The 12,925-nt window shown below is 38.9% G+C and overlaps 1 protein-coding gene across 6 annotated transcripts in view; it reads right to left on the bottom strand.

The window, feature by feature from the left end:
• sorcs1 (sortilin-related VPS10 domain containing receptor 1) overlaps positions 1-12,925 on the bottom strand; it is a 169,342-nt gene that overhangs the window by 48,991 nt on the left and 107,426 nt on the right. For all 6 annotated transcript variants that reach the window (XR_010913932.1, XR_010913933.1, XR_010913934.1 and 3 more), the window contains one exon: positions 130-203. Coding sequence is in view for 3 of the 6 variants with exons in the window: in XM_067499044.1 (XP_067355145.1) it covers positions 130-203 (74 nt within the window). In the remaining 3 variants the exon portion in view is untranslated. The remainder of the gene's footprint in view (positions 1-129; positions 204-12,925) is intronic.

Genomic DNA, 12,925 nt, shown 5'->3' on the forward strand with positions numbered 1-12,925 from the left:
TCAGTTACATTTAACAACTAGCATATACAGTAACATATTCCAGTACATACTAGGTCTGAAGTACACATGTGGATAGTTTTTGTTTTATTATTGCCCAGAATTTAACTGCACCCAAAACTCTGTACTCACCAGTAGAAACGATTAGGAGCCACTCTCTCATGCACCAGTTGCCACCTTCTCCCAAACTCCACCGAGCTGTAGAGCTGTAACAAAAGAACCAGGCTTGAGTAATTGTTTGCTCATATATCATCTTAACAGCAGATCACATTTTGCATTTTGTGCAAAAGCAGCCATCCAACATATATTATGGTGCTTTCCAAGTAATATGCATTTGTACAGGATTTTGCTCTGGACACATATCTATTAACTTCGTACCTTAGTCATCCTTTAACAGCAGTGTAACAAGGTGTGGGAGAACAGCTCCCTCTCACATGTCTTATACACGTACAGACACAGCAAAGAATATTTACAAGCTTTTGTCAATTTGAGACCACTAAATTATAATAAAATGTATCCAATAGGATTCAAACTGCAGAGGAATAACATGACTTTAAGGACATTTAGAAATACAAGCACTCTCTGTTTTCTCACATGACTATCCATTGCAGCAGGGACCTCACAAAGACCAAACACACACACAATGAACACAGAATGGGACTGTAAAGATGTTGAAGCTGCAAGTCTTCCTTTACTAGAAAAATGTGCCATATTTTAACTCTTCTTTCTCTGTAACTGGCAGAGAGAGAAGAGGGGAGGACACAGAGTCTGGTGGATGGTCTCAATACAGCCATTGTTGACTAGGAAGAACGTTACTGGATTGCTGAGATTCTACCCTGGCACACAGAGAGGCTGGGGAAAACATGTGAAACCTCTGTGTAATGGAACTAACTATCCATAAAATGATACCCCAAGTGTCTTAATTTGTTCCCATGATTGTTCCATTGAGATATCAGATGGTCCTTTCTCTGTTGATTTAAGTTGAATGCATTAAACCTCTGACTCAAAAAATGTGAACGTGACGTCCAATTGGACGTTTGTGCCAAATGTGCCACATTTTCCTCGAGGCCACCCTGAGAGATCATGTTTACATAATGGACAGTGATCTTTGGCCACCAAAATCTAATTAGTTCATTTTTCAGGCCAAGTAGATATTTGTACCAAATTGTAAGATATGAGATATTGCGTTACAACGAATGGCAAAGACGTGTGGCCACAGTACGCTTGACCTTTGACTGTCCAATTTTGATCAGTTCATCTTTGAATCCAAGTGGATGTTTTACATTTGAATAAATTCCCAAATTCTCAATTAAAATATTTACAGTTATGAAAAACATTGTGATTTGGGTTCAAATTGAATTACAAAAGGGACTAACAGTAAATAGGAAAACATTTCTGTAAATGTGCAAAAGTTCATCTAAGATAATTTTCATCTGCAGTTCTTGGACAGATTTTACAATGCCCCACTGATATATACAATTGGACCTACATTGTTAAAAACTATTTAAAAAAACATTTTTATTTTTTTATTTTTACCAACATTATTCTGTAAAGTATTTATTATACGAGGTATCTGTGATTACCAACAATACCATAAATTATTAGCTAAAAGCCACACAACACATAAACACTAATTATTAGGTACTTTAAGGCTAAGTGTAATAAAAATGTAATAATCAATGAGAACATAGCAAAAGTTTACAGAAAAGCAACACATGACAGACTATGGCACCACAAGACCAAGAGCCTTTTTTTTTTTTTGCTAAAACATTACAAATTTATTCTGATGTTAATTCCTGATTGAAAAAGTTTTTTTTAACCTACCTATGCACACCGTTCTATGAGGACACCAACTGCCACTTATATTTACTAGATCCTACCACATGTTTCAGTGATAATAAACCTACTGGTCTACTGGTGGGTAGTAGGGGGCCTACTGACCCATGGGCATGGGCATAGTATCAACCGATAACAGACCATTAATCAGCATTGCTTTATACCAGTCAATTCAGAAAGAATAATACTAGAAATACACTACTAACTAAAACAGTATACGAACATAATTATTAGAACAATATAACAAATATGTGACATTCAGGTTTTTCCGGACTGAAAACAAAAGTCAAACAGAATAGCTTTATTGGAGGTTTAGATTTCTTTTTTCAAAAACACAAATTTAATTTACCATAGTATTAGGTTGGAGACAAAATCATAATTACACTGATCAGCCATATCATTAATGCTGGCAGTTTTAATAATATTACTGAATGAGCCAACCAAGGGTCCACAGTTTAGTTATTGGTTTTATGTAATGCGTTTCTGTGTGTAATGTAATTGTTTTATGTAATGTGTGTTTGTGATATGTGTCTGTGTACTTATGATGTCATTAGTGACATCATATGTTGCCTTTGATGGTTGCCTTAAGCTTGCAATGCTAAGGGGTTTGTCATTGAGAGGGACAGTTCAGCTCAGCTACTGAAGGGTGCAGATGTGACACGGGAGCTGGAGCAGAGGAACTGACTACAAGAAAGGTGTGGATCTCAACAAGGTAGAAGAAAAAGGTTCTGTGTGTAGCTGTAGAGGCACACGGTTTCTTAACGAGTTCTGTGAGTTCTGTGAGTTCAGACATACTTTGAGAAACTTGTTTGATGAAACTGCTAGTGAACGTGCTTGTGAGATCACTGTGCTTGAAGTTGTATGTACAATTGATCTGTCATTGGTTGAGAAGCAAGTACAATAAATGTTCAGTGTTTGTCTAACAACGATCTCCGGAGTGAAGTGTGTTCTGAAGCATCAGGAGCGTCAGATTCGAGTAAGATCACCTCTACAATTACACAGAACCAGGGTCAGCATGGCCACTCTGCAGCTACACACTGTGAGGGCAAGTACACAAACTCACTAGTATTGGCCTAAAACAAATGTCTACTACAAGTGCAATGTTTTACTTAAGTAGAACACCTATATTTTATTAGTACAACAGTAAAAGGACTCCACTAATGAACAATACAGATTATGGTATTTATGGCAGAACATGTAAAATACATAATGAAAATGAAGATCACTGTTGGTAAAGCTGGAGCTAATTTTAACCACTTTATGTGTTGACATGTGGTTAACCCTGTTGAAAAACCTCAGAATATTTTTATAAAAACAATATTTATATATTCAAAGCAGCAGGTGGTATTAATGTTATGGCTGATTGCTGTTCCTCTAACTACTTAAAAGTAAAACTACCTGCTTGACTGCATGTTGTACCGTTAAGACAATGAGAAACTAACTTGAATTATCTACCACTTCAAGTGCTGGTTCTAATCAAATAAAATAGGCTGAGTGTGTTTTTTTTTCCCTGTATATTCTGTTGCTCTCTAAATGAAGAGCTTCGACACAGGGATATATCCTTACTGGGGTCCTTTTGTCTCTGATAACACCTGCATTCTCTGACAGAGCACAAAGGCAAAGCTGTTTATTCTGTAGCTTACAGCTGTTGTTTAATGAGGCATTAAATGTATTTCAGTGCTTTGCTCTGGAATTTTTCCATTTTAAGCATGAGCAGCCATGCATAGTGTGTAAACAATAATTTATTAGCGGGTAACAAAAAAATGTGACTCTGTTTGTTTATATTAATTTGTTTTCTAATTGTATTTATTTACTCTTTCCCAGAGAGTGAAGTGTAGGACTGCATTTAAAAAGCATCCAGGAGAGCACCTGCCATAGAGGATCTCTGCTGTCAAATCAATAATCCTTTTTTTTTTATACAGAGAGTGCTTTTCTGTCAATTTTTTTATTACACTATTAGATTTTATTAGACTTTCCTGCATCTTGAGGATGATACAGTTCATTGTTCTCAATTCCTATTCGGTTCATTGGACCGCTCCACAGCGCTTACTATATATTTACTGCGACTGCTGCATCTGGTATGTGTATATTCTCACATTAAAACAGGAAAGACAAACGGCACAGGCGATGACATTTCCATGACTTCCACGGCAAGCTGCACTAAGCAGATGCAAGTGTGTGTGTGTGTGTGTGTGTGTGTGTGTGGGGGGGGGGGGGTCAGAGAGGGGGGCCGGAAATCACTTTGACTAATTATCCTTCCACAGCAAGTTAGTACGTAGCCAAGCAAGTGACAGTGAAAAGGCAGAGAGTAAGAGACCTGGGAGTTGAATAGAGGTGGAGGGGCTGGTGCAGCCTCTGCAACCTCCTATGATCCCTCAATCAAAAAATGACAAAAGGGAGGTGAGGCAATTGGAACATGTTGGGGGGATGTATGTGATTGAGGGGAAGGGGGTGAGTATGCGGGTGAACAGCTGTGTGTATGAGGTCATGTTCTCAGGCCACATTCAGGCAGTGCTTTTTTAGGTGTGGAACAAAAATGCAGCTCCCTTTTAGTCATTTCAACAGGGGAGTGTGTTTATAACACAGCAGGAACTGACTCCACAGGGGCTGATTTGGTTCAACGTTTGCTGACATAATAATGTTAGCTGGGAAGGTGACATGCATTTAAGTGTTTGTGGGGTACTTCTAAAGACTAACATTCAAAAGCCTCTTATATCATTCTGAGGTGTAAGAATCAAGAGGAGAGTAGCAATGTTCAGGACGATCTGGATAGTAGAGTATCAACCTCAGCAGGAAGTATTAGATATTAGACAGGAGTTGCACCATGAGATGAAGATGCTTAGGGTCAGACAATAAGGTTGAGTAGTTAGTGTTAGGCAATAGTTCTAAGGAACAGCCTGAAAACACTAACCAGTGGGAAAAGCTCACAAACTTCTGGCTAATGTTAAAAGTTGTTTATCTTCTCAGCCTTTCTGCTCTTTATCCACAGCCAGGTGCCTCTCGCAGTGTTTAAGAATAGAAAACCAAGCACACACAAGACCCGCTTTCCAGAAGTCTTTTACCTGACAGAGACAGTTTTATTGGAAACCCATTCCTACATGTCGTCCGATGAGGCTGGAAATCACTGTTTGCTGGTTAGAAATATTTCAATGCAAAATGTTTACTGTATATTTACATAAATCTAAAACATCTAATAATTTATACAAAACGATGAAACATACTCACAAACTATTTTCTGACTACTGCATATTGAATTTTCAAAAAGAATGTGAATAAATGTGGAAGTAAATAACAAAAATTGCATTGCTGAGAAACTATCTGTTAGGAGATGAAAAGCAGGCAAATTTTGGGTCCCCTCAAAAATGAGGGAAAAGCTAGACTCCAGTGAATTTTGACAGATTTTGCAATTGCAACTAACCCCTCCCTTAAACTTCCCACAAAAGCAGTATACATTGCACAGCAGTTTCCCCAAATGCACCCTAAGTTGGGGCCCTTCAGTTGATAACCACAGTTGATAACCATGTGAAGATTAAGGGCTTCTAGCTACTGTACTTTGACTGAGGCCGTCAGACTCTACGATGGTTTGTTGTTTTTCGAGTGCGCATATGCCTTCAGCTTCTAATAGTAAACAGCATGTCCACATATGGTTAATTTCTAAATTAATAAATATACATTTGTCAAAGTTCGAAAGCAGATTGGAAAAAACTGCAAAGGGGGGTAAATGTGTGACCCACTATAATTAATATATGGATAGCGTGCATAAGAGCAAATGCAAAATTCAAATAAAAGCTACCACATAACTAAAAACTGAATTATAGCGGATCTGGCTGAGCTGTCTTCATCAGAAGATGGTTTAGGGTACTTCTCATGCCTCTAAAAACACGTTCCCTACTTTTCTTTCCCGTCACGTGTTCAGTGGGAGAGTCTGAGATCAAGAAAAAGATTCAAATTAGAAAAACGATGAAGCTCATAAAAGACCTGGGATGTACAGTACCTGTGAACTAAGATGTGTAGTTCTGGAGGCGCGTTTAGTTAAGCTCATTTTACATTCTCTCTTCTGACTGCATGGTTGTTTTCCATACAAAATGATCTTGTTTAGCCTCCATCTGACTTTTGCTCACATACCCAGGTCTCGCTGACAATGAATTGCACCTGTCGCTGGCCTAGTGTTTTGGATTTAAACAAGTGAACGATCCATTGCTTTTTAATGTGACCACAGTTTTTCTGCTGTACACCTCGAAATCATCACAACCAAAGATAAAACTGCTGCTGCTGGGAAATTGTTCCAGTTATAAAATCCTGTGCTGTGTTTAAGCATCTAATAAGCTTTAAATACACACTCCCTTCTTCCGACTTGACTTCCATAAGTGCATTTCATTTTCTGACTGGTACATGAAACAAGACACCTACGCCCACAGATAAAATGCAGCCTGCTTAGTCTAACGTAATCTTGTACAGATGGCCTATGGTTCCCACTGGGGTCAGAAATTGAAGATAATTAACAACACTTAAGTATGTTGATTATATAGACTTGTTTTTTTTTCTTATTTCCTCTTGAGGCCTCTATAATGTTTCAACTTTAAAAAGAAACAGCTTGTCTTTGTGTTTGTACTAATGCTAGGAGCCGCTAGTGGCTGGTTACAATAGCTCACAAGGGAAAAACATGAATTTTCTCTTTATACATTTATATTTCTTGGGGATCCCTTACAGTACTATGAGATTTTTTTCAATTATTGAACCTTTATTAAGTATGCTGTTGCTTGTAAATTCTATATGTCTGAATTTAAATTGGTCTGCACTTATATAGCACTTTACACTGCTTTTTATTCACCCATTTGCACTCACACACACACACACACCACTCATACACCGATGGGGGAGTGGTTATGCACATGGCCAATGCTCGCCAGGAGTAACTAAGTTGGGGTTCAGTGTGTTGCTCAAGGACACTTTGACATGTGAACCAACAACATTGAACCAACAACTGAGATTGGTAGACAACTGCTCGACCTTCCTGCGCCACAGTCGCCCCATAACTGTATCTGCAAAGTATTGCATTGCTACATTCCACTTATTGAACAGTACAAAATTAAAATATGCTCAAATATGCTTTGTTTATACACCATAATAAGGATTTGCATATTTGAGACTTTCTGGAAATTACTGCACTGGATTTGACTTGTCCGGTACCTAGAACAAAAACTAAAGTAAATGTAAAGTTTAAGCTTCTGTTGCCACAGTCTGAATCAGTCAAAGCTTAAGAGAGACTACTGCCTGAGTAACTGCTGCCTGAAAAACTGCTGCCTGACATACGGAACTCAGAGCATTAAGTGCCACTCTTTTGCTTTAATAATGTTGAAAAAAATGTTTGTAAAATCTATAAAACTAAATTCTTATTAGGGCCGGAGGAACACTTAAGGCACAGCTCAGTGCCTTATCTGGGCTGTTGCTCTTGGCTCGTGACTGGCAGCTGAACATTGACCTAAGGAACCAACTTATGTTTCCGGTACACACCGCAAGGACAACCTTCGGATCAATTGACTGTTTCAAGCTGGTGGTCATGTTGGAAATTACCGTCCCCTAGAAATACTTGATAGAGGTGGCACATGAGTGCAAGCATCTCAAATAGAGAATGTAGAAGGAATGGGTAGAAGGCCTGCTGTGGGCCCACTGAGGTGGGCTGCGGGGTCTTTACAGGCCAGTCTCGGGATCACTCACTCTTTAAGTAATCAAAGAAGTGCAAAAAGGAGAAGCCACTGAGACCATTGCCAAAGCTGCAGAAAAAGGAAGGGTAACCTAAGACCTGAAACATCCATTGACTGTATAGTCCTTTTTACACAGAAACCCCATCGTACTGGTCTTCAGCTGGCTGTTCTGTAAGCCACCTCTGTCAGATTTTACTAAGTTTTAAAAAAAGTGTTTATTTTAAACAGGTACCAGCTCTCCGGTATCAGCTTCATAGTGTGTGGGTCTGATATAGGTCACTGTAACAACAATATGGGTGGTTAAACTGTGATGTGCTCTAACTAGTTTTGCACATTGTACAACTTGATTCTGACTCAAACAAAGTGGAGGGGAAACAGGGAGACTCTCTGGGACTAATATGACCTGCAGCTCAGGAATAGGCAGAGGTAGTAAGACACTGGGGTATGTCACTTAAAAACCAACCACCTTCTTCGGCTGCATTCAACCAACTGCTTGTGCATGGTATTTTCCTACAGCATAGCATCATCCCTTGTTTCGGAAGCACGGAATCATGGCCCAAAATGCTGATTGTCTTCCAGTGTGCAAGTGAGAGACTTTATTGCAACCCTGGTAGCTGGTCTTACGATAAAATCTAAATATTATACATTTTAAAATGTCATCAGAACTTCACATTCCTTTTTAGGGTTAAAGGTTTGGTACCTTATATACAGAATGTCGAGACAGTGTGTGGCGTAGTAAACCCGCCTTTAATAAATAAAATGTGTAAAGGGCTTGTGTTTTGTTTTTTTTTCTTCTTTGTCCTCACTCAAATATAATTTTTTGTTAAGCCAATGTGTATCTGGTATTAGACAGGTCTACATTTTAGACATCCATCAAGTTTTTCCTATTACACCCATACATAATCTCACACACACACACACACACACACACACACACACACACACACACACAGGTGCATTGCATTATGTCTTGCCCAAGGACACTGCAACATGTATACATGGGGAGACAGGGATTGAAACACCAACCTTGCGATTAACAGATGACCTGTGCTAACTCATCTGCTCTTGTTGCTGTGAAATGAATAAACTTTTAAAGGCCTTGTGTGTCAATGTTGGTAAATTAAACTAGATTTGCTGAAAAATATGTATCCTTCAGACCAAGTACCAAAAATCCTTTTTGAAACAGAATCTTTCAACTGTTGGTTTTATATAAAAAATAAGAGACTCAAGAGACTCGTATTCCATTTTTCCTTGAAAGCCCTTCAATGTAACATGAAAATAGTTTTATAGAATGTCTATAAGAGCTTCTGGATTTTTTTATTTTCCTGCTCCAAGGCCTGTGAGGAGTTTTCTTCTCCTTCACTCTACATATGTTGCTTGCAGTGGCAATCCTAGAGTCTGCTGGAGCCCTAGGCAAAAATGTATGCCTCATAAATCCACATTGCCTAAAATTCGGAAAAATACAATAAAACATATACCACTGCACATAGCACAATAACTTACAGTAATTTCTTTTTTTTTTTTGTCCTTTGGGCTTATCCCGTACGTTGAGGCTCGTCACAGCGGATCATTTGTCTGCATGTTGATTTGGCACAGTCTTTAGGCCGCATGCCCGTCTTAACACAGCGCTCCCCAGTTTCTAACGGGCCTGGGCCCGGCACTGCGCGATGCTGGCGATGGGCTGTTGGGGGTTCAGCGTCTTGCCCTGGGAAACTTCGTCATGGGGTTGTGGGGAGTGGGGAATCAACCTCTGACCCTATAGTCAGTAGGCAGCCACTCTACCAACTGCGCCACTGCCACCCCAATAACTTCACTTACAGTAGTACATCAGTAATTTATAGTAAACTTGTCTAAATTTCTTTGCATCTAAATTCCATAACCTAGCATTATATTTAATTGTTATTGTGTCCGCTGCTCCACTTGTCTCCTAATGACTCCTCCTCATTTTTGTCAGCTGGTTTTCGTTGTTTAATCAGACCTATTTATTTACACTGAATCATGTGCTACTTGCAACAGAGTGAGAGTTGGGGTCTTTTAAGAGTGGTCTGAGACTGGTAGTGTTATTGCAAACTTCGCACATATTTAGTGCTGTACATAGTTTAACTTTTGTCAGCCCTCGGGGGCCCCCTACTGGCCTAGGGCCCCAAGCAGCTGCCTGCCTTGCCTGCTGGCATGGAGCACCTCTGGTTGCTTGTACTATGCATTTGATTCAGAAAGTATTTATTTCCCTTAATTTTTTGCACATTTTACTGTTGTAAATCTGTTTTTAAATTGAAGAAATTGTACTGTTTTCATCAATCTTTAGAAACGTATCAATATATTTCAATCTAATTAAATCAACTAGTCAAATCTCCCAGATGCAAATTCAGTTCTAAGTCTTGTTGGCATCGGTTGTCATCAGATTTGGTTGGACCATTCAAGGAGAGTAGTCCTGTAACCACTGGATGGATGGATGGATACAGCCACTCCAGTGTTGCCTTGGCTGCTTGTTTCAGGTCGTTGCCAGGTTAAACAGTGAACCACCGCCCCAGGCTCAGGTTTCATGCAGTCTGCAGCAGGTTTTCTTCAAGAAGTTCTCTATATTTGGCTGCATTCATCCATTATCTGTAGCTACTTATCCTTTTAGAGTCACAGGGGGGCTCCCAATCTTCCCCTACTCTCCAATCTATCAGGTTGCCAGTCTATCTCAGGGCCAACACACAGAGAGAGAGACAACTATTCACATGCATACATCCTTAGACTGCAGGAGGAACCCATGCAAGCGCAAAGAGAACATGCATTAGCTAACTTCAATTATTATCTCATCTAAAATAACAACCTGTCTGCTAGACCCTATTTCAACTAAACTGCTCAAGGAAGCTTTACCCTTAATAGATACATTCGTATTAGATATCATCAATCTGTCTTTAGAAACAGGCTATGTACCACAGGCCTATCAGGTAAAAAACCCTGTCTAGACCCAGATGTTTTAGCCAATTTTTTGTGCAGTGTTGAAACAAAAAGGAAACATTGCTAATAACTAAAAATCCAGCCTCAGAACGGAGCATTTTTGACAATATTTTGTGTTACTCTCTTGATGTCTAAAGGTTTTTGAAAAATTGACTTTTTGTTTACCTAATATTTTGGTTTGTCACAGCCTTTAAGTAACATAATTTCCCATGAGACTTAGGTTTTCAAGTGCACTGCTCGTCAGAAGAGGGGAACCCAAGAGCAAGTCAAGGGTTCACAGCTTCAGACAAGTTCAGACACATGTGCATGACAGAGAGCAGGCAAAGCATTGGAATAGTGACTTCAGAAAAGAAAGTTTTTGAGTTTTACAAATTTTGACAAAACCATGTTAAGAAGACATGAATACCCAATCAGACTTCCCTCAGCAAGCCCCCAATGGTTCAGAACAAAATACTGCTTTTATTAGCATGATTCTAAAACCTAATTCATTTAAAAACTCAGAACTCATGCTTATTTCTTGTAGTGTTGCTAGGTCCAGGCTGCTTTATTATCCAAAGTATTACTCTGTCCTAAATGATCAGGCTACAATCAACATAATACTGACAACATATGATATCAGGACATGTTTTACTGTTATATTTGTCATAAATGTGCTGATATAAAATAAGGAATGACTTAGAATTAATAAACGACACAAGTGACCAGGTATAGTAAAGGGCTACCCAGACACTCAGTGAAATGTTTGACCCGGTACATGAACAAATCTGCCAGGGCCCAAAGTCCCCGTGTGGTCTTCTTGGTATTCTCCAGCACACAAGGAGCCTGTACGAGAAGAGTCGAGGACAGCGGGTTTGTACAGAAGCCAGTACCAGCAGAGGCCGAGCGGAGCGAGGTCAAGTAGAGCATACGGGTTCGTGCTGAACTGTCTCAGCAGTGAGCAGACCCACAGCTGCACTGGGCCCCTAAGGGGGGAAACGTGTCAGTCACCACCCGCACTGCTTAAAGCATGCTAATCTCTTTCACACAGTCCTCAAGAAATGTTAACAGTTTTAGGATATATTGCTTTCAATCTGATTGCTGGCACTTAGTTTTGTAGCTTATAAAAGCCCAGTAGGCGGTAGAAGGCAAAAGCCTTGGTTAGTGTCGAAATGAGAGAGCAAGCATATGGCTATTTGCTGGAGGCAGTATGTACGAATGTAGACATGGTCCAAAGAATCAGTATGAAAGGTTGACTCAAATGCCAAGTTAAAATTCTTTTCTATATTTGTTTATATGTAAAATGATCATCATTTTTTAAAGGGAGGAATAAAAGCCCAGATTCATATCTACACTAACTCACTGCACTACATTTCCCCAGGATAACGTACAGTCAGTAATTTGGAGTCATAGATGAATTTTAAAGAAGTTCAACTAAAGTGAGAACTTAACTTGAAAATGAATTACAAATGTGATGTTGTTTAGCAGCTTCGGGTGTCTTGGAATCATCGCACAGTGAACTGTGGGGCTACGTGGTAAAAGTGTATATGTGTGTGCTGTATGCAGGATTGTGCTCAATACACAGCAAAAATGTGATGTTCATTCGAGGAAGTTCACTTAAAGGCAGGGGAAACACACACACAAACACAAATCCACTTCAGCAATGAAGAATGCCTTCATCATTCATCACAGCTGAAAAAAAAACTGAAAGCATTTTCTTAAATCAAACAGTCATTTTAAAATACATGCAAATTGCACCTGTCTCATTTCTTTCTCTGTCTAACCATCCCCATATGAAATTACTGTATTTTGGCTCGCACATCACCTCCTATATTGGAACGGTGTTTGAAAACCATTTAAACACTCTCTAAGCTGTAGAAGAGTGATTTCAAAAGTATAGTTCATAAAAAAACGTTTGAAGAATAACTAATACAACTGCAGGTGTTTTGTAGTGCCTATAAAATACTCTATTGGTATTTGCCATACACAAACACAAACACACGCACAAACACGCACATGCACACACACACACAAATCTGATACCCTTAGAAATATGAACATGATTTTTAATAAAAATGTTTAACATTGTGCCTAAACACAAGCAGCTCCGTTGTCACTTTTTTGTTTTTTGTTTTTTTTTAATCATTATGTGTCAAAGAATAAGATAATAAAGCAAACATTGTTTCACTATCAACATAATATTCAAAGCACATTCAGCTAGTACAAATGTTCTTTCATAATCAAAATGGTCAAGCAGTGTTTAAAAAGTTATAATAAATAAATTATAAGTTATAAAAAATTACAAATAATATCATTCCTGAAGTTTGCATTCTCCTTTATATGAGGTTCTCTAATACTTTGAATCGCCTCTCTTTACTTTTATAACCTCGAGGAACCTCGTTAGAATTGTTCTAACTTTGGCAGATTGCTTGATGGAGATGTGGACTTTTATTCCAGCTAGC

This window comes from Channa argus, chromosome 3 (assembly GCF_033026475.1).
Source record: "Channa argus isolate prfri chromosome 3, Channa argus male v1.0, whole genome shotgun sequence".
Taxonomy (NCBI): Eukaryota; Metazoa; Chordata; class Actinopteri; order Anabantiformes; family Channidae; genus Channa; species Channa argus.